Source organism: Colletotrichum aenigma (assembly GCF_013390185.1).
Source record: "Colletotrichum aenigma strain Cg56 chromosome Unknown KSG_Cg56_contig10, whole genome shotgun sequence".
Lineage (NCBI taxonomy): Eukaryota > Fungi > Ascomycota > Sordariomycetes > Glomerellales > Glomerellaceae > Colletotrichum > Colletotrichum aenigma.
The window spans coordinates 2048785-2065688 of record NW_023500916.1 but is presented as its reverse complement, the minus strand read 5'-3'; the positions used below and the strand labels follow the sequence as shown (position 1 = coordinate 2065688).

Sequence of the window (16904 nt, the reverse complement as noted above, 5' to 3'; positions counted from 1 at the left end):
CAGCTTTTGCTGAACTTGGTGGGCTGTGGACAGTGGTGCCTCACGACGACGCCCAGCCCGCTTAGAGAAGGAGATTGCGGCCAATCATCGGTGTGGTCTGTGCACCAGATACGCTCGGTAAGCGGCCTGACATTTGTTCCGCCGCATCTTACCGAAGGTGAGCGGTGGCCTCACCGAGATCACAATGTCTCTTCCGTCGAACCACGTGATGTCAATTTGCTCTCCTCCGTTGTTGCAGCTACCTTCTCTCAATCTCTATTTCCCTCTGCGCATTGTTTGAGTCTCTGGGAGGGGAACTCGATAACCGAGGCAGAGACCATGCAACCTCGCTCCATAAGATGCGGCTTGCGATTCGGCCGGGAGAAACCAGCATTCCACTCACATCGATGTTTCTCGACGATCAAGACCCTCAACGCTATCGAAGAGCCATTTGCCTCTGTCGGTGTCCCTGAGTTCAGAAGCTTGGCTTTTGAGGCGGGAAAGCCTCTGGCGTTCAAGCAACCAAATACGATTCCAAAACGACCATCCTTCCCAGCGTCGACGAAGTGGTTCATGCAAGATGAAACCAGCCTATCGCCATCATATCACGGAGAACGTCCCATGAGCTTTGCGCCTTACATGGACCGATTCGCTCATCATATGCTTCCATACGAATTCATGAGCCCACAGCTGTCCGAAGACGCAGGCTTGGTTGTCAACACCACAAGCCATTTCCTAACTTGGCTCGCGTCAGGTTCAGACCCCTTGGGTGCCGTGCTAGCCGGCATCGTGCACGCCGCCGCTTACCCAGACGCCTCAGAGCCAAAGTTCTCCTCGTTCAGCGCTCCATTGCTGCTGTTGCTCAAAGCAGTCGAGTTCAATAAGCTGCATGAGAAGAAGCTTAAACAACTTTACGTCGCTCAGGCCCAGCTACCAGACCTACCAATAGAACTGCAGGAAGATCTTCCAGTGCCTCGCATAGTCACAGACGCTGGTAAGGGTGATGTCTACAACTCAAGCATATGGCTCGGCTTGGAACCAACTTATACACCGCTGCATCGCGACCCGAACCCCAATCTCTTTTGCCAGTTGGTTGGCAAGAAAATCATCAGACTATTGCCGCCTTCCTCAGGAGATCGGTTGTATCGACGAGTGCAGACGCAGATTCAGCATTCTGGCAATGGTCGGATTCGAACGTCTGAGATGATGGAGGGTCGAGAGAGGGTGGTTTTGAACACGGCCGTTTGGGGTATGGAAGGCCCTGAAGACCTTGTCGAAGCGAAACTGGATCCTGGCGACGCCTTATTCATTCCCAAGGGTTGGTGGCATAGCGTCAAGAGTGGGCATCACGACGGGCGGCTCAATGCATCTGTGAACTGGTGGTTCCGATAATAAATCTGATATCCGGGAAACCAGTGGACGATGATTGGATTGACATCAATTATACCGTGTTTCAGGCCGAAGGTGAGCTTCAAGACACTCAAAAATACATTAAAAAAAAAGGAAAGGAAAGGAAAGAAAAATCACGCAGCTCCAGGCTTGACGTTCACTCACTAGCGTGTGGTTGAAGGTACTCCACCGACTGTGACACATTCTACACGGGTTCGCCACGGGGCTGAGTTCATCACAGATCCACACTCAGCACAATAGCTCAGGGGTAGAGCGCTGGGCTCATAACCCAGAGGTCCCTGGATCGAAACCAGGTTGTGCTAGAATTTCCCTTTTTGTCTTTTTTTCCCCCTCTTCTTTCCCTCTTTCTCTATGTGCTTGCTCTACAGAGTTTGCGTCTGTTTGTCACGTTGGGACTCTACTACCGCCCCCTCAATATGGTTGGTCAAAGGACTGACAGAATATGTGCTCTGGCTTAAATGTTCATTGTGCCAATGTAAGGCTCAGGGCATCGCTTAATATGACATGCCAATTACTCAGCGAGGGGACTACATCGCGAGGGTGCCGCAAACTTCGTCATTTGCTGCACACGTCGTGCCTGCTTCGCACCACGCAAGGCAGGCCGTCCTTCATGGGCAGTGTGAGGCTACTCTTGCTAACTCTTTCAAAGTCATCAACTCTGACGCAATCGAAAAGCCCGGCCACAGTGGCAATGACTTGGACGGCTATAATCTCAGCCATTTTCTTGCCTAAGCAAGTTCTAGGTCCGCCATTGAACACCGGGAACTCGGATGTAGTCTTGTTGAGGACCTTGCCATCAACCAGCCAGCGGTCAGGGCGGAACTGGTCTGCATCTGGGCCCCAGGTAACCCGAGAACGGTTCATTGCCCAAGTGCACCAAACGATGACGGAGTTTTGCGGTAAAAATGTTCCGTCTGGAAGTGTCGTGGCTTGAACGACCTGCTTGATCTCGAAAGGAATGGGCGGGAAGATGCGCAGAGCTTCACAGAAAACTGCGAATGTGTATGGCGTTGATGTCGGATTGCATCGTTCGGAAATGGTCTTCTCAAAGCTTTTCTCGCTGCCTGCCGTGAGGCTGTTGACTTCGTCTCTGATCTTAACCACAACGTCGGGGTGTTTCATCAGGAGGTAAAAGGTCCATGTGAGGGCTTGCGCTGTGGTGTCTCTGCCTGCAGAGAGGTAGTTTAGCGCGGCGTCCGCAACTAACTGCTCATCGCCAATGGCGTCCAAAAAGGAATGGATCAGGCTCCCTGAGATATCGTTCAGTCTGTCAGCGGCCTCTTCCGCCGAGACCGTATCGACCGGCTTTCCAGCACGCTTTTCACTGTCACCCGTCGCACTTGATACGATTCTTTGACCAAATGACTTGACGATGGATATTGATTCTCGAAATCGCCTTCCAGTGAAAATTTCCGTGATAAACCAGAGAGGATTCTGAAATCTCTCGGCTGTTGCGCCAGATGCGTAGTCGAAAGCCAAGCCAAACTCGTCTTCGGCGTGCATTTCCATCTGAACGCTCATTAGCCACCGTCAGACTCCATCGCAGATTCGTTAGTGTCAGGTTACGAGATGAACATACGTTATAAGCCATCTTTCCCATGAGCTGAGTTGTGATTTCGTGAAATACGCCTTGTAAATCGACCGAGACACCACTCGAAGCCCTTTCTTGTAACAAAGCTACGCTTTGGGACAGATACCGCGGCAAGGCGACGTCTGTGAGAACCCCCAGGTTGGATGTGTTGAGGAAGTTTAGCCCAGCTTTCCGCTGGACCTTCCACAAATCACCGTCTACATTGATGATGCCATTTCCTGAGATGAATGAGCTCACCGAGATTTTCGCCAGAGCCATGTCTCAGCACTCACCAAACAGATCCCGCGACCGTCCCTTGAAAAACTCGCCTTTAGCAAAGATGCCTTCATGCTTGAACACGTATTCAAGGTTCTTAGGGTCACTGATGATGACCCCAGGTGGCAAGCTCGGAACCAAGATTTGCAATGTTTCGTAGCCATGAAGCTGTTCACACTTGGTGAACCAGTCAAACAGCTTCTGGCGATCTCTCAGAAAGTTGATGCCATTCCCAGCCAGCGGTAATGTATCAGGCGGGCGTCTCAAAACCAGTCAGCATGGCGTTGTATGTCCAGATACTCCACGCCCTTCCTGTCCGGGAATCGCGTGTCATTTTAAAATATGGTTTATAGCTTACCTCAATGGGACGCCATTCCGTCTCAGCTTGGGCTGTCCCAATACGACATACAAAAAGAGGGCGACTACTCCGGCCACGAGTACCGTTGGGATGTTTAGGTAGCCCATGCTGAGATACTCTTCATCGACAGAGAAGATTGCCAATTGATATCGGTCTAACTCCAGAGATCTGATGAGGTTGAACCTCGTTGAGCCTCGTATCCACGTCAGACGAGTCTATGGCACGAAGGAAGATGCGGGCACAGGGTCGAAGAAGTTGCATCAACCTCGAGTATCATTCGCACGCACAAATGCCCGCCGAAGCTCGTCTTAGTCTGGCAAAAGGGGACTGGTCCTAACAGGGTCGGCCGAATGGTCTGAGCCTTGAACACACAGTGAACGCCGCAGCAAGATCACAGAGGTCGCGGGGGTTGGAGTCTCAAGTGTCGGGATTGTCCAGTGAGAGCGAAGCGATTGGAACTGACTCCCTCTGTTGGGGGCTTTGCCAGAAACCTACCCGACAAGTTCCCGCAGGTCCGGACCACAGTTTCAGTGGGGAGGAGGTAGCTTCCCAGCCCCTGAGGTGGCTCTTTCAAGACCTCCACCTTTGCATACATGTACCATCTCACCTTAAGGTACCTTAGGTAGCTGCCTAATAAATGCGCCGGGGAGGCTGAGTTGCCACTAGCACCTAGGTAAGGTGCCTACCTAGGTACCTAGTTAGTATGCCTCACATGCGACGATGGAATGGAGATTGGATCCGACCTGTGCCACAAGGGAACATTTGGAGTTTGATGCCCTGAACCGGGGGCTCTGGACCCCTGTCCTGGGGCTGTCCCTGTATCAATTGGCTGCTAATGGCGCCTAGCGAGTGCGATAGCTTCCGTCCCTGCTGGCGGGGAGCTTCGGCACGAACTGTGCAAGGAACCCAACACTTGTTCGATTTACCCTCAACAATACTGGGGGGCCTCCAATCTGCTGCGTTGCTTGCGATCGCGGGCGCTGTTTGGCTTCTCAGTGCATTGAAGTCCAGCCTCGGACGCGTCACATACCGCGTTCATGCCGCGTTGATGCCGAAACTCTCACCTACAATGGTTTGACGATATATCCTCTGTCACCTGCTGCGTAGCATTCTGCAGCTTTCCTGCCAACTGTACCGCAACACCAACCGGCCGAATACCGACGTCATCACGATGGCGCCTCTCGTCCCTCGCTTCCACTTGTTCGAGATTGACGACCAGCCATGGTGTGTATAAGAAGACCAGTGCGCCTGCGTTCTCCGCCATCAAAAGCTGACAACCCACGCATCTTAAGGTTCCCGTCCTTCCTCCGCGCTCTTGTCCAAGAAGGCCTCCACGCGACCTGGGTTAACAAGTTCCCCGTCCTACAAACGGCCTCGCCCGCGCACATTGCCGCCCAAATCCTCCAGCGGACCCTTGGTACACGACTCTCCTCCTACACCTTCATCGACTTTTGCGCCGGCTCGGGAGGCCCCACCCCGGCCATCGAGCGGGCCGTGAACCGCCATCTTACCGCCCAGAAGCAACCTAACGTCGACTTTGTCCTGACCGACCTTTGGCCGAACCCTGAGAGCTGGGCGCGCGCCGCTGCCAAGAGCGAGCACATTGGCTACGAACCCAAGAGCGTCGACGCCGCAAACGCGCCCCGTGATCTGCTCGCTGGGTACCGCGGCAAGAACAAGAAGATCTTCCGCTTGTTCAACCTGGCCTTCCATCATTTCGATGACCCATTGGCCAAAGCGATTTTGAAGAACACGCTCGAGACCTCGGACGGTTTCGCCATTTTCGAGCTTCAAGGTCGCGACCTCTATTCCGTCATTTTACCCGCCATCCTTGGCATTGGCGTGTTCCTCCTGGCTCCTCTTCATGCGTGGAAGTTGGGTTCGCTCAACGCGCTCATATTCACATACCTTATCCCTATCCTGCCATTCGTCCTGGTTTTCGACGGATACATCTCAGCGCTAAGGACAAGAACGCCCGACGAGGTTGAGGCGCTGATGAGATCGTGCGGGGCCAGGATGGAAGGTTGGGAAGTAAGAAGTGGCAAAGACGCACACATCCATGGTCTTGGCTATGTAAACTGGATCGTCGCGGAGAAGATTTCATCTCGAGACTGGTGAGGAAGTACACCGGTTCGAGAGATGTGGAACCTGGGAAAATGTTGCCTGCGAGCACGTGGGGTATGATTGAGGACATGTGATAATGACTTGTACCCAAAAGCGGTAGCCATTTGACGAACCAACTTACGAGAATAAGACACACAACCCACTACAACCAGATAGTTCGTCATCGCTGCGGTCCGCACATGAAATATCTTGTGCACAATAGTGCCCAACTGATGGCCAAGAAATGCATCTTGATTTCAAAACCATGAACAGGTGATCAAATTTCCGAAGGCGTTGTACCGTCCGTGTCACTTTCAGTACAGCTCGACTGGATTGCTTCAAATTTGCTTTCTGTTCATTCTATCAAATGAAGCCCAGAACACTTGACTCCTGTTTTAACAGTAAATAAAACCTCAAGGCCGCGATCCCATCTGCGGCATCGTGATGTGTCGAGAGCTCGTCATCGACATCCCAATTTCCCGGAACCCTTGGTGATTAAAAGAAGAAACTTTGTCATAGCCCGTCACATGCAACCCGTGAAATAAGCAACGCTGATATTAGGCTCTGTGCTTAAACAACGGGGCCAGCCTTGACGACATCTTCTGTCGCCTCGCTCGCGTACTTCTTGAAGTTCTCGTTGAAGAGGACACCAAGCTTCTTGACCTCCGTGTTGAAGCTATCACCACCCGCGGTCCAGGCAGCCTTGGGGTTGAGCAGTTCTGAAGGAACACCAGGGCAAGTCTTTGGGACTTGCAGGTTGAAGGTGTCGTAGGTCTCGTACTCGACCTTGGCAAGCTCGCCAGAGTGGATGGCGTCGAGAATGGCGCGAGTGTACTTGAGAGGGCAGCGCTTGCCGCCCTGGGCAGCACCAGCACCAACCCAACCGGTGTTGAGGAGCCAAGCATTCGCGTTGTGATGCTCGATCTTGTCCGCAAGCATCTTGGCGTAGCGCATGGGGTGCAGGGCCAAGAAGGGCTGGGCAAAGCAGGAGGAGAAGGTGGCCTGGGGCTCGGTCACACCGTCCTCGGTGCCAGCCATCTTGGAAGTGTAGCCAGAGATGAAGTGGAACATGGTCTGGGCACTGTCCAGCTTGGAGATGGGGGGCAAGACACCACGGGCGTCGCAAGTGAGGAGGACGATGTTGGAGGGGTGTGAGTCTGACTTGCAGGGAATCTTGGCGTTGTTGATGTACTCAATGGGGTAGGCGCATCGAGTGTTCTCGGTGAGGGTGCAATCATCATAGTCGACGACACGAGTCTCGGGGTCGAAAACGACGTTCTCGAGGACGGAGCCGAAGCGGATAGCGCCAAAGATATCAGGCTCCTTCTCGGCAGACAGGCCGATGGTCTTGGCGTAGCATCCGCCCTCAATGTTGAAGACACCGCGGTCGGACCAGCAGTGCTCGTCGTCACCGATGAGGGCACGCTGGGGGTCCGCGGACAGGGTAGTCTTGCCGGTACCCGAAAGACCGAAGAAGAGGGTAACATCGCCGTTCTTGCCCTCGTTGGCAGAAGAGTGAAGGGTGAGGACGTTGTGCTTGATAGGCATCTCGTAGAAGAGGACGGTGAAGACACCCTTCTTCATCTCACCGGCGTATTCGGTGCCGAGAATGACCATCTCCTTCTCGGCGAAGTTGATGGCAACCGAGGTGCCGGAGGTCATACCCTCGGTGTATCGGTTGGCGGGGAAAGAGCCGGCATTGTAGATGGTGTAGTCGGGGTGGAAGTGCTCCAGCTCCTCGCGAGGAGGGCGAATGAGCATGTTCCTCATGAACAAAGCATGGTAGGCGCGGGCGCAGATAACGCGGACACGAATGCGGTACTTCTCGTCCCAACCGGCGTAACCGTCGACGACGTAGATGCGATTCCTCGTGTTGAGGTAGTCGATGGCACGCTCACGGTTGATCTTCCAGACCTAGAGTTCTCACATGTCAGCGCTCGTTCGGTGACTGGTCGACTCGGTGCATATGTGGGCCCAGGGCCGGGAAAAGCAGGAGTGTGGATCTGCAGCATTGCGGGGGAGGACAACAGGGGGCGGTAGAGTTTAGCTCGGCCTGCATCCAAAATGCGGGGCCGGCATTCTGCACCTGCACTTCCTGGGTCGAAGGAGAAAGCGAAAGGGGCAGACAGGAGGGGCAGCGCCAGCAGCCTATGACGACACAGCACACACGGCACGAGACCGTATCATCGCAAGAACGGCACGCCCAACTCGAGCAAAGCCCACACGAGCCAGCCAGCTCCAGCTTGCTGCCGACCCGCGCACATTGGACGAATGCATCTCGATGAGACCCTCCACCACACGTGCCAATCAATGCGCATCATCTTTGCGCAAAATGGGCCAAAGGTAGTGGAAACACGGCTGCTAGATGCAGCGTCGATCTGAAACATGACGTATCCGTCAACCACAAAGACTTTGCGGGAAATCTGCCACGCTGACTCGGATTTGAACCAAGCTGCAAAGAGACGACATGGTGATTTTTGCTGGGTCTTGCTGGCCAACAGACGGTCGTGTGACCAGACGTGTGTTCTACACCCATATGCGGGCATGCGTGTGTCTGAGGAATGCAGCGGGCAACGAGCTAGGGCTAGGCTGTTCGAGACGGGTTTGGCTGGGCTGAGGGCAGGACAAAGGAAGCCGACTGGAACCGCAGCAGCTGCTTGGGAGCTTGCGTCTGCATCCTGACTCGATTTGGGGTTTCTCTTACCTCGGGTGACATGGGCTTGTTCACAGGACCCCACCTGAAAAATGCTGTGTTAGCAAATGGTTACGCACTGAATGGTCAGCGCCAGCCAAACTGCCGGGCACCGAATGTGTCGTTGCGCAAAGCGTTCGGGAGCAAGCCTACCAAATGTCGTTCTTGGAGCTGTCCTCCTCGACAATGCGCTTGTCCAGAGGGGAGCGGCCAGTCTTCTTTCCGGAATAGGCAGTGAGAGCTCCACTTGAGGTGATGGCGGAACCAGTCTCGTACACCTACGATTCTTTGTTAGCTGGAATGCGCAACCACCCGGTTGCTTGGAGCATGTACTCACCAGCGCATCTTCGTACAGAGCGGGAACGGAGGGGTTGGGAATCTGGGAAATTGTGTTAGTGCCTTATACGACATGTCTGAGGCGATCATCATACAATAGCGACGCGGTCGTAGTCGATGTGGGCAGTCTCGTGGAGCTCCTCCTCTGTTCCAACATGTCAGCTAGGCTCGTTGCCGTGCAAGTAGGCCATTGAGGAGGGTCGGCTCGAGAGGGGTATTGGTCATACCGAGCTCAGTGTGCTCGTGGTGGGGACTGTACATGGACGTTAGTTGGGTTGGTCTCTTGGTTGTGCGGGTATTATGGACAAACATACGCAACACCACCGGGGTGGAGAGGAGTCTTATTGACGTTGCTGACAATCACTGTGAGGTTCGACATGTTAGTTGGTGGTGATTTGGTAGGAACAAGCCATGAGCGGGAGGCGGCGATGGGATATATCAAGGTGCTCAGGTCCGAGACGCAAACAAGGTTTGCGTCTAAGTGGAAGAAGTCGGGTGGAGGATTGGTGGAGGTGACGAGACGAGGAGGCGAGGAAGAGGAGACGAACTTTTGCGTAAATCTGCCTGGTATCCTTCTGCGAGAATCTGTGACTTTGGGCCCTTTACTGCTGGATCAATGTAGGGAGAGGCACTGCGTTGGACGGGATCCTTCATGTTTATAAAAGATTCTGAGGGATGAAAGAAGTCGGGTGTTGAAGGCTTGGAAAGGCTTGGAGGCTTGTGTTCTCTTCCGCTTTCAGGGATCCAAAAAGGAATCGTATCCACTTGGAGGAGTGTGAGCGTGTAGGTAGAGTGGTGTAGACAAGGCTGCTTCGTGGCTTGCTCAGACCGGAACCGAGGATAGAAGGGCCAGAACGGGGTCCTCCACTTATAACAACGGGCGCGGCTTGTGGAGTCGCGGGGGCGAAGGCAGCAATGCCAGTGGTTAGTTTGCCGTTGCTGCGCGCTTCACGATATTATCTCGGGTTCGATGAACGGGAGAAGACCCTTGTGCGGGTTCGGGATAGAGGAGGAATAGGGAGAGAACGGGGGTGTACTTGAATGGGGGGGTGTCAAGGAGGGGTGCGGGAAGGGTGTCTGTTTAGCTGGACATGAGCGGGAAGTTGGGGTCGGCGGTGCAGGACGGGTCAGAAATGGCAGATGGTGAGGTGCAGAGCATCTTGGATTGCCTCATCGTCCCAAGATAACGAGGCCCGACCCCGTCAGTTGTGTTTTATTCGATTCGGGCCATGTTATCGCGGGGGGCCGGAGCATCTCGTAGCTGAAAGACGGGACGCTAGTTGCCTTGGGTGGAGTGGGCATTCAAGGTGGGCCTGGAATAGATAATTGGAAGCAGTTTATTAGTTGGCAGTTGACTACCTAGGTAGGTAGGTAGTGCATCCGTCGGTAGGTAATAGCTTGGTTGGTCCGCTGGTTGGACGAGTTTGCGGTCAGAGGGAGAAAGGGCCAAACCTTGTGTGTATTTGCAAGGGAAGAGTAATTGATATCCAATACGCTGCCTATGGCCGCTGGCGAACCAAGGACCCAGGATGGACTGGAAGGCGTGGAACTTGGAGGGGGGAGGGGGGAGGGGGAAGGGGGCACCGTAGGAGGGGCAACACAACGCGGGTGTGCAGGTGGTGTGTCACGGAGAGGTGTGGGGCAGCTTCTCCACAGTCTGCAGTCTGCTCCCGTACGTCTCCGTTGCGTCGGCTTGGGGCTCCCGAATCCTGGCTAACCCGTGGCTGTTTTTCGAGATTTCGAGGTTTGCATCTGTGAGAGAACTCCAGAGTTCGGGCGGCCTCCGGGACCTGTTCTTCAGGCTGAGAATGACAGCCCGAACGAACACGTACCTGTGGCACTACCAACACTACCTTAGCTCTAGAGGCACGCATGCATGCTACCTAAGCCACGTAAGATACATCCCTCACCTTAAGGTACCTTAGGTGCCTACCTACTACCTACCTTACGCCGTACATTACCTTACATTACCTTACCTCAAGCACGATTGTACGGCCCTTGGCTTGATGATCGATTATCCCACCCGCCGCCCGGATAATTATTATCCAAACGCATCTTTGGGTGAGGTGGGCAACGGAACGGAACTGCTCGCGGGGGACTCTAGTTCAAACACACAATGCCATCTTCCATACCTGTCTTTGGTTCCTCGTTGCTTTTCCTTTGTAAAAGTGCATGATCGAGTCAGTATCAAACAGACCGCTTCGCTCGGATAAAAGCATCTTTTAGCTGGCACAGGCATTTTTTCTCTGAAGGTTTCCAGATTTTGCAAGATGAGGTGGGCTGTCTGCTCTGTAAGGCACTTACCTATTCGTAAATGTGCTACTTGTATCAGGCACTCGAGTAAGGTCCCTAGCGCTGAGCTGGCGCATGCGAGGCCGATGTTCCTGGGTAAGGGTACGTAAACTCCCATAGCAGACCTCCGCGCATGTGCTGCTGTCCAATGTGGCAGGCGTGCCTTGCCGCTGCGCAAGCCTCCGTGTCCAGGGCAGTCTACTACCCAATCTCAATCTCCCCCAGCCGTGGCATCTCCAAGACTCCCATTTCCCGCCTTCTCCTCCCCCCCGCCCCCGAACCCGCCCACCAACAGGCCAAGCCTTCATGGGGTCACCGACGTTGGCGTTCCCATTTTGGTCCTTTGGTCTGATCCGGCCCTGCTCGCCCTACAGCTATGCTACCTTGCCATTCCCAGCGTTGATGACTCCTGACTGGGCCCTGCTTGCTGCTGTGCTGGGTCGCCCGTCTGCTCTCGAATCTTGCCGCATCTCAAAGCCGGGGCCGCTAACGCGGAAAGTCTAAACATCATTTTTTTTCTCCTGCTTCATCAGCCCTCTCCTCGTGCCCGTTTCTCAGAGTCCTTTGTTCCAGTCTTCCGGTGCCCCTCTCTCCCTTCCGCGCGTGTCTCGTCTGCTCTCTGTGACCGGCACATGGCTGCCGTCCGCCTGTCACTTCCCCACGTCTTCTGTTCGGGTTCGACGTGCGTGGTAGTTGCATTTCTCCGTCTCTCACTTCTCAGCGGCATGTGTCGAGGAAGAGCTGAAACGGCGTCTACGAAAATACTTAGGAACACCTATGCTTATCACTCGTGGCCGTGTCCACCGGCGGGCGGCGGCAATGCAATGCGAGAAGCAAAATCCCATCCGACTGACAAGGCCGTTTTCCCAACCGCACGCCCCCCTTATCTCGTCCAAGTTGGCGTACCTAGCTTCATTGTCGCATTCCTGATTCTCCATCGGAGCATCACGGAAACGAGCACCGCAGCAGTCATCAACAACCCCAAAACGAGCCCCAAACATTGCAAAAGATGACGTTCGGCTGCTGCTCGAGAGCCGCTTGGCCCCGCCGCAATCCCTCCACGTAGCCGAGCATCTAGTGCAAGTTACCCCGCGCCCCGTTCCCCATGACCAATCACCCTCCGTCTTCATGCAGAGAGGCTTACCTTCAGTTATTCGTTCCGACATTCTCCGGCAAGCAATACCAACTTCCACTGCTGCCCCCCCCCTTGACGCCGCCGCCTAACTTCTACGATAGTATGTCCTGGAATATCAGTTAGGGCCCCCCAAAGATTAGAAAAGTGTGAGAGCACAGCAACGTAACAGTACGTACAGGGCAGGGGGGTTTGCTATGTAGACGTAGCCACTTGGCTGAATGTTGATCCATTGCTGCCTTTGCACCTAGGGTCTTTTTCGCTATGACGAATGTTGCTATTACGTACATGCCGGCTTTTACGAGCCCTCGTGACCGCCGAAATTTCAAGAAATAGGAGTCAGCTTCTCAGGCGCAGACCGCCCTCAATCAAGGGGTTGTGCATCACTTGACCTGGCACGTTCCTGGGGAAAAAAGAAACGAGATTGCAATTCTCCGTGGACTGTTCTGGCCGAACGGGCTGAGTGTAGATGTGTGCATGCGGCAGACGCAGTACCTAACCCCACGATCGATGTTTCCCGAGAGAACGGCGCAAGAACACAGGCAACTGTATCTCAGTATTCGTACTAGGCTGGGCTGGGCTCGGCTGGACTAGGTAGTGCCTACGCTGGGACGCCTCCGTTAGGCCGGGGACCCCTCGGCTCCGCCGCCCCGCCGCCGATTGCCGTAGCCCGGCTCCATAGATTTCTGCCCGAATATTGCACTCCTACCATTGGGTGTTTCTAAACCCACTCCGACACGAGAAGAACCCGGGTTCTCCGACGTCGCTAGGGGCATCCTTACCGTTCCCTGACCTTTCATCATCGGGTCCGCAGAAATCCTCTATCATCGGGATTACTCGGGACGCAAACAGTTCAAGGTTGTCACCTCGGAAAATGTGATTTCTAAATCCTGCTTCGGCCAAGAGGGTCAAAACGTGAAGCCATCGTCATGCGCCTGCTTTGAAGGGTTTGAGATTGATTTTTTTTTTTAAAGGTTCTACCTCCCCTACCCATCCCTTACTATTCTCAGAATGCTACGTCTCTATCATGCGGAGCCCTCCCGTTGCGGCCCGTCCGTATTGCCGCCACGGCATTACCGCCCTCCCTGACGTCGCTCTGTCCTCGTTTTACACCATCTCAGGTCAATCTCTATGCATATTGGCCATGGCCCAGAACTTTTCTGTACTCTTTCTGCGCTTGCTTCGCGAGCCTGCCATTCCAAGAGGGGAACTCAATTTAGCCAGCTCCTCTCAACCGAAGTCGACCTTTGGTTTCATTTCATTCGTTCAGAATTTAAGCCGTTTCATCCGTAATCAGCTTCGTGATCTTGCCAATGGCAATGGTTTGTCCCTATTTCCCAACATGTCAGCCATTAGACGTTCAATAATCCATGTGAACCACTCATACGAACCTGGTCTCTCAGGGTGAAGCGACCCATCTGCGGGTAGTCCTCGAACTTCTCAATGCAAACCGATCCAGCACCACCGATAACCTGCATGCGGGCGATGATGCTGTCGCCCTTCTTGGCGTGAGACGGCGGCAGCTTGCTCTTTCGGTTGGTGCCCTTCTGGAGCTTGTGAAGCAGCGCTGCGAATGTCACTTCTTCAATGGCAGCGTGCACGTGCAGTACGCAGTTGAAACCAGCAGTCAAGATGCTCTTGAGCTCGAGGATACGGATCTGAGCCTCGAACGTGGCAACGTTGTGCACCAAGCGCTTGGGCGAGCACAGCACGAATCCGGGGAGAATGTCTTCTTCCTCGATGCCCCTGAGGCGAATACGAACCTGGTCACCGCACTGCGCAACCTGGGTTTCTTCTTCGGTCTCGCCGTATACGGCGGCAACGTCCACGCTCTGCTTGTTCGGCATCATAACGAGGGACATGCCCTTCTTGATAACACCGGCCTCGATTTTGCCCTCGATCATGGTTCCGAGATCTCGATACTTTCCGGCAACGGCCATCATGAAGGGTGCATTGACCTTGCGCTCAAGAGCCTTCATGTTGTCGAGGTACTCGAGCAAGGAGGGTCCTTCCCACCAAGGAGCGACACCCTTAGGAATTCTGTCCTTGATGTTCATGGATTGCTGGGCGGCCACAGGCAAGAAGTAAACGTCAGTCTTCAAGTTATAGCCAGTGCCCTTAAGGAATTGGGACAGCTTGGTCGTGCACTCCTTGTAGCGCTCCTCGGACCACTCAACAGTAGGATCGTCCATCTTGTTAATGGCGACAATCAGCTTGTTAACACCCTGGGTTTTGGCAAGCATAGCGTGCTCTCTGGTCTGGCCACCTCGCTCGAAACCGGTCTCGTATTCACCCTTACGAGCGGAAATAACGAGGATACCAACGTCGGCCTGAGAAGCACCACCGATCATGTTGGGGACGTAGGTCTTGTGGCCGGGTGCGTCCAGGATACTGTAGCGACGCTTCTCCGTCTCGAAGAAGCCTCTGCCAACTTCGACGGTCTTTCCCTTAGATCGTTCCTCCTTGGTCAGATCCATGACCCATGAGAGGTACCATGAAGGGTTTCCAAGCTCCTTGGCCTCGCGCTTGTATTTGTCCATCGTTCGCTCGTCGACCATGCCGGTAGCATAAAGAATTGAACCACCAAGGGTCGACTTTCCAGCATCGACGTGACCGATGAAAATAATGTTGACATGCTCCTTGCCGTAGATTTCCTTGAGAGTCTCTTCGTCAACGTCGGCTGTCTGCTCTTTCTGGACAGCATCGGCCTCGCGAACAGGGCCCTTGCTGGCACCACCGGACGGGCTGGAACGGCCAGATGAGGGAGAGGGAGAGGTCTTGCCAGACTTAGTGGTTGAAGCACCCGTCTTCTCAATAGCCTTTGTCGCCGTCGCCTTGGCCCCAGCCTCAGCAGCTGGGTTGGTATCCTTCTTAGCCTCCTCCTTGGGAGCCTCCTTCTTCTCCTCCTTAGTAGGAGCGGCAGTACCGCCGATAGAGAGGACCTTGGCCTTGGGCTTAGGAGCGTCGCCGCCGATGCTCAAGACCTTGGCACCGCCTTCCTTCTTCACTGTCGGCTGAGGTGCCGGCGCGGCGGCAGCGGGAGCATCAGCCGGGCGCTTGGCGATGGTGGGAGCAGGCTGCTGAGCCTGAGCCTGAGGCTGTTGTTGTTGCTGGGCATATTGCGGATATCCTTGACCTTGGCCTACGAGTTGTCAGCAGAGGTCATGTGGTCAAGATGTCTGCATTGGAAGCGGACAGAGATGATTTACGTACCATATTGTTGCTGGTAGCCACTGTAGCCTTGCTGTCCGTACTGTGAGTTGTATCCCTGTTGGCCGCCATATTGAGGGTAGCCGGCGCCGTAGCCTTGACCATAATACTGCTGGTATTGAGGGGCGTAGCCACCGTACTGCTGACCGGGCTGGAAGGACTGAGCTCCAGGGGTGAAGGAGGATGCGCCTGGACGGAAGGAGCCAGCCTGGGGGTTGTGTTGGTTGAGGTTAAGCTGCTGCTGAGCCTGGCGCGACAGGTTGTCGTCCTGGGCAGCCGGATCGTCTTCCCACGAGTTGAGGTTCGACATGTTGATAATCTGCGGCGGGACGGTCGATGTATCGATGCGGGCGAATGTCGATGTCGGGGGTTTAGAGGGGTTGGAGGTTAAGGTGAGGTGGTGAGCGGATTCGGGGAGGTGCGGTCAGAACTGGAAGTGGGATGGGACGTTAACGAGATGCGCCCAAGGAAGATTTAAAGAGGGGCTGGAGGGTTATTTTTTTACAGCAGGCAAAAGGGTACGCCGGGACACAGGACACAGAGCACACCGGATACCTCACCTCGAGGGAGGCAAATGAAAGAACCCAGTGACGGCAATCGGGCTGGAATGACTCACTCTTGGGTTGGCCAATACACCAAGGTGCTATTCCAAGGCAACAGTGCTGAACGGAGTCCAGCCTTTCTTTTACGACGAACCTTCTTTTTTTCCCCTTTCTCCTGCGCTGCCTGTAGGAAATCTGGTACACTACCTACCTAATGGTCAAGTTTTGCAGAGTCGAGACCCGATCCACCCCAAGGCGGGGTGCTGCCTTACCTACCTACCTGGGCCGCTTGAGTGACGTCGCACTGTATCCAAGCCATTGAGGGGTAATTGTGCCGCCTGCATCCACAGTGCCCCTCGCTGAGGCACGTGAGAGGTATGGGCTCACACTGTCTTGCGCACTGGACCCCTCCACCCTAATCGGGCACCTGCGCTTGCTTTTCTCTCACCTATGGCAACCTGCTGAGGTACCTTGCCCTGCCTCAGGATCCCGGTCACGGCCAGGTGCAAGTGATTTCGATTTCTCGCTTTTCTTCAATGACCAAGAGTCTGTCGCCCGACACTTATTCTTCGCTCCGCAATCTCAATCTGCGGGCCAGGATCTTACTTGTTGTTGCACCCTACCGGCTTTTTGGGAACAGCATGGCAGTTGCTGAGTCGCAGCAGCAGCAGCAGCCATGGACGCCTTACTCGCAAAACTGGGAGCCCAGGCCATGAATATGGCCATACGGTCAGGTATAGCTCTGACCTCGACCTACGCTTTTTCCCAGTGTTCACGCCTGATGAAGACGGTGGATGACAGAGCTGTCCGTTCGGAGCTGAAGAAACTCCAGAAAACCCTCGACAGCAAGATTAAGGTGGGTGTTTGCCATGAAGGCCACCAGAGCGGTGTGACTAACACGCCTCTAGGTCGTCTCTCCAGCCATTGATCTTGTTGAATTCAAGTAAGAACTCCTCGAGCAACATCAAGCTGACACAAGCCGCTAAGCTCTTTCCAGGTCTGGA

General features: G+C 54.4%; 5 protein-coding genes across 5 annotated transcripts; 2 read left to right on the top strand and 3 right to left on the bottom strand.

Moving 5' to 3' along the window:
• Positions 1-318: 318 nt before the first annotated feature.
• Positions 319-1371, top strand: JMJ30 (Lysine-specific demethylase JMJ30; the record flags this gene model as incomplete). The annotated part of the gene is made up of 1 exon (XM_037329682.1): positions 319-1371. One exon carries the CDS (start codon positions 319-321, stop codon positions 1369-1371), a length of 1053 nt encoding a protein of 350 aa, XP_037172449.1.
• A 573-nt stretch (positions 1372-1944) lies between these two features.
• Positions 1945-3700, bottom strand: CYP94A1 (Cytochrome P450 94A1; the record flags this gene model as incomplete). Its single annotated transcript, XM_037329681.1, has 4 exons — positions 1945-2898; positions 2969-3198; positions 3253-3497; positions 3594-3700. 4 exons carry the CDS (start codon positions 3698-3700, stop codon positions 1945-1947), a joined length of 1536 nt encoding a protein of 511 aa, XP_037172321.1.
• Positions 3701-4764: 1064 nt separating this feature from the next.
• Positions 4765-5711, top strand: CGCA056_v014438 (uncharacterized protein; the record flags this gene model as incomplete). Its single annotated transcript, XM_037329680.1, has 2 exons — positions 4765-4817; positions 4886-5711. 2 exons carry the CDS (start codon positions 4765-4767, stop codon positions 5709-5711), a joined length of 879 nt encoding a protein of 292 aa, XP_037172325.1.
• Positions 5712-6266: 555 nt separating this feature from the next.
• CGCA056_v014437 (Phosphoenolpyruvate carboxykinase) lies at positions 6267-9103 on the bottom strand (the record flags this gene model as incomplete). Its single annotated transcript, XM_037329679.1, has 7 exons — positions 6267-7610; positions 8401-8434; positions 8542-8666; positions 8726-8767; positions 8820-8869; positions 8952-8977; positions 9039-9103. The coding sequence occupies 7 exons, from the start codon at positions 9101-9103 to the stop codon at positions 6267-6269; spliced, it is 1686 nt and encodes a 561-aa protein (XP_037172219.1).
• Positions 9104-13421: 4318 nt separating this feature from the next.
• Positions 13422-15668, bottom strand: sup35 (Eukaryotic peptide chain release factor GTP-binding subunit; the record flags this gene model as incomplete). The annotated part of the gene is made up of 3 exons (XM_037329678.1): positions 13422-13478; positions 13540-15290; positions 15362-15668. The coding sequence occupies 3 exons, from the start codon at positions 15666-15668 to the stop codon at positions 13422-13424; spliced, it is 2115 nt and encodes a 704-aa protein (XP_037171813.1).
• Between the last annotated feature and the right edge of the window lie 1236 nt (positions 15669-16904).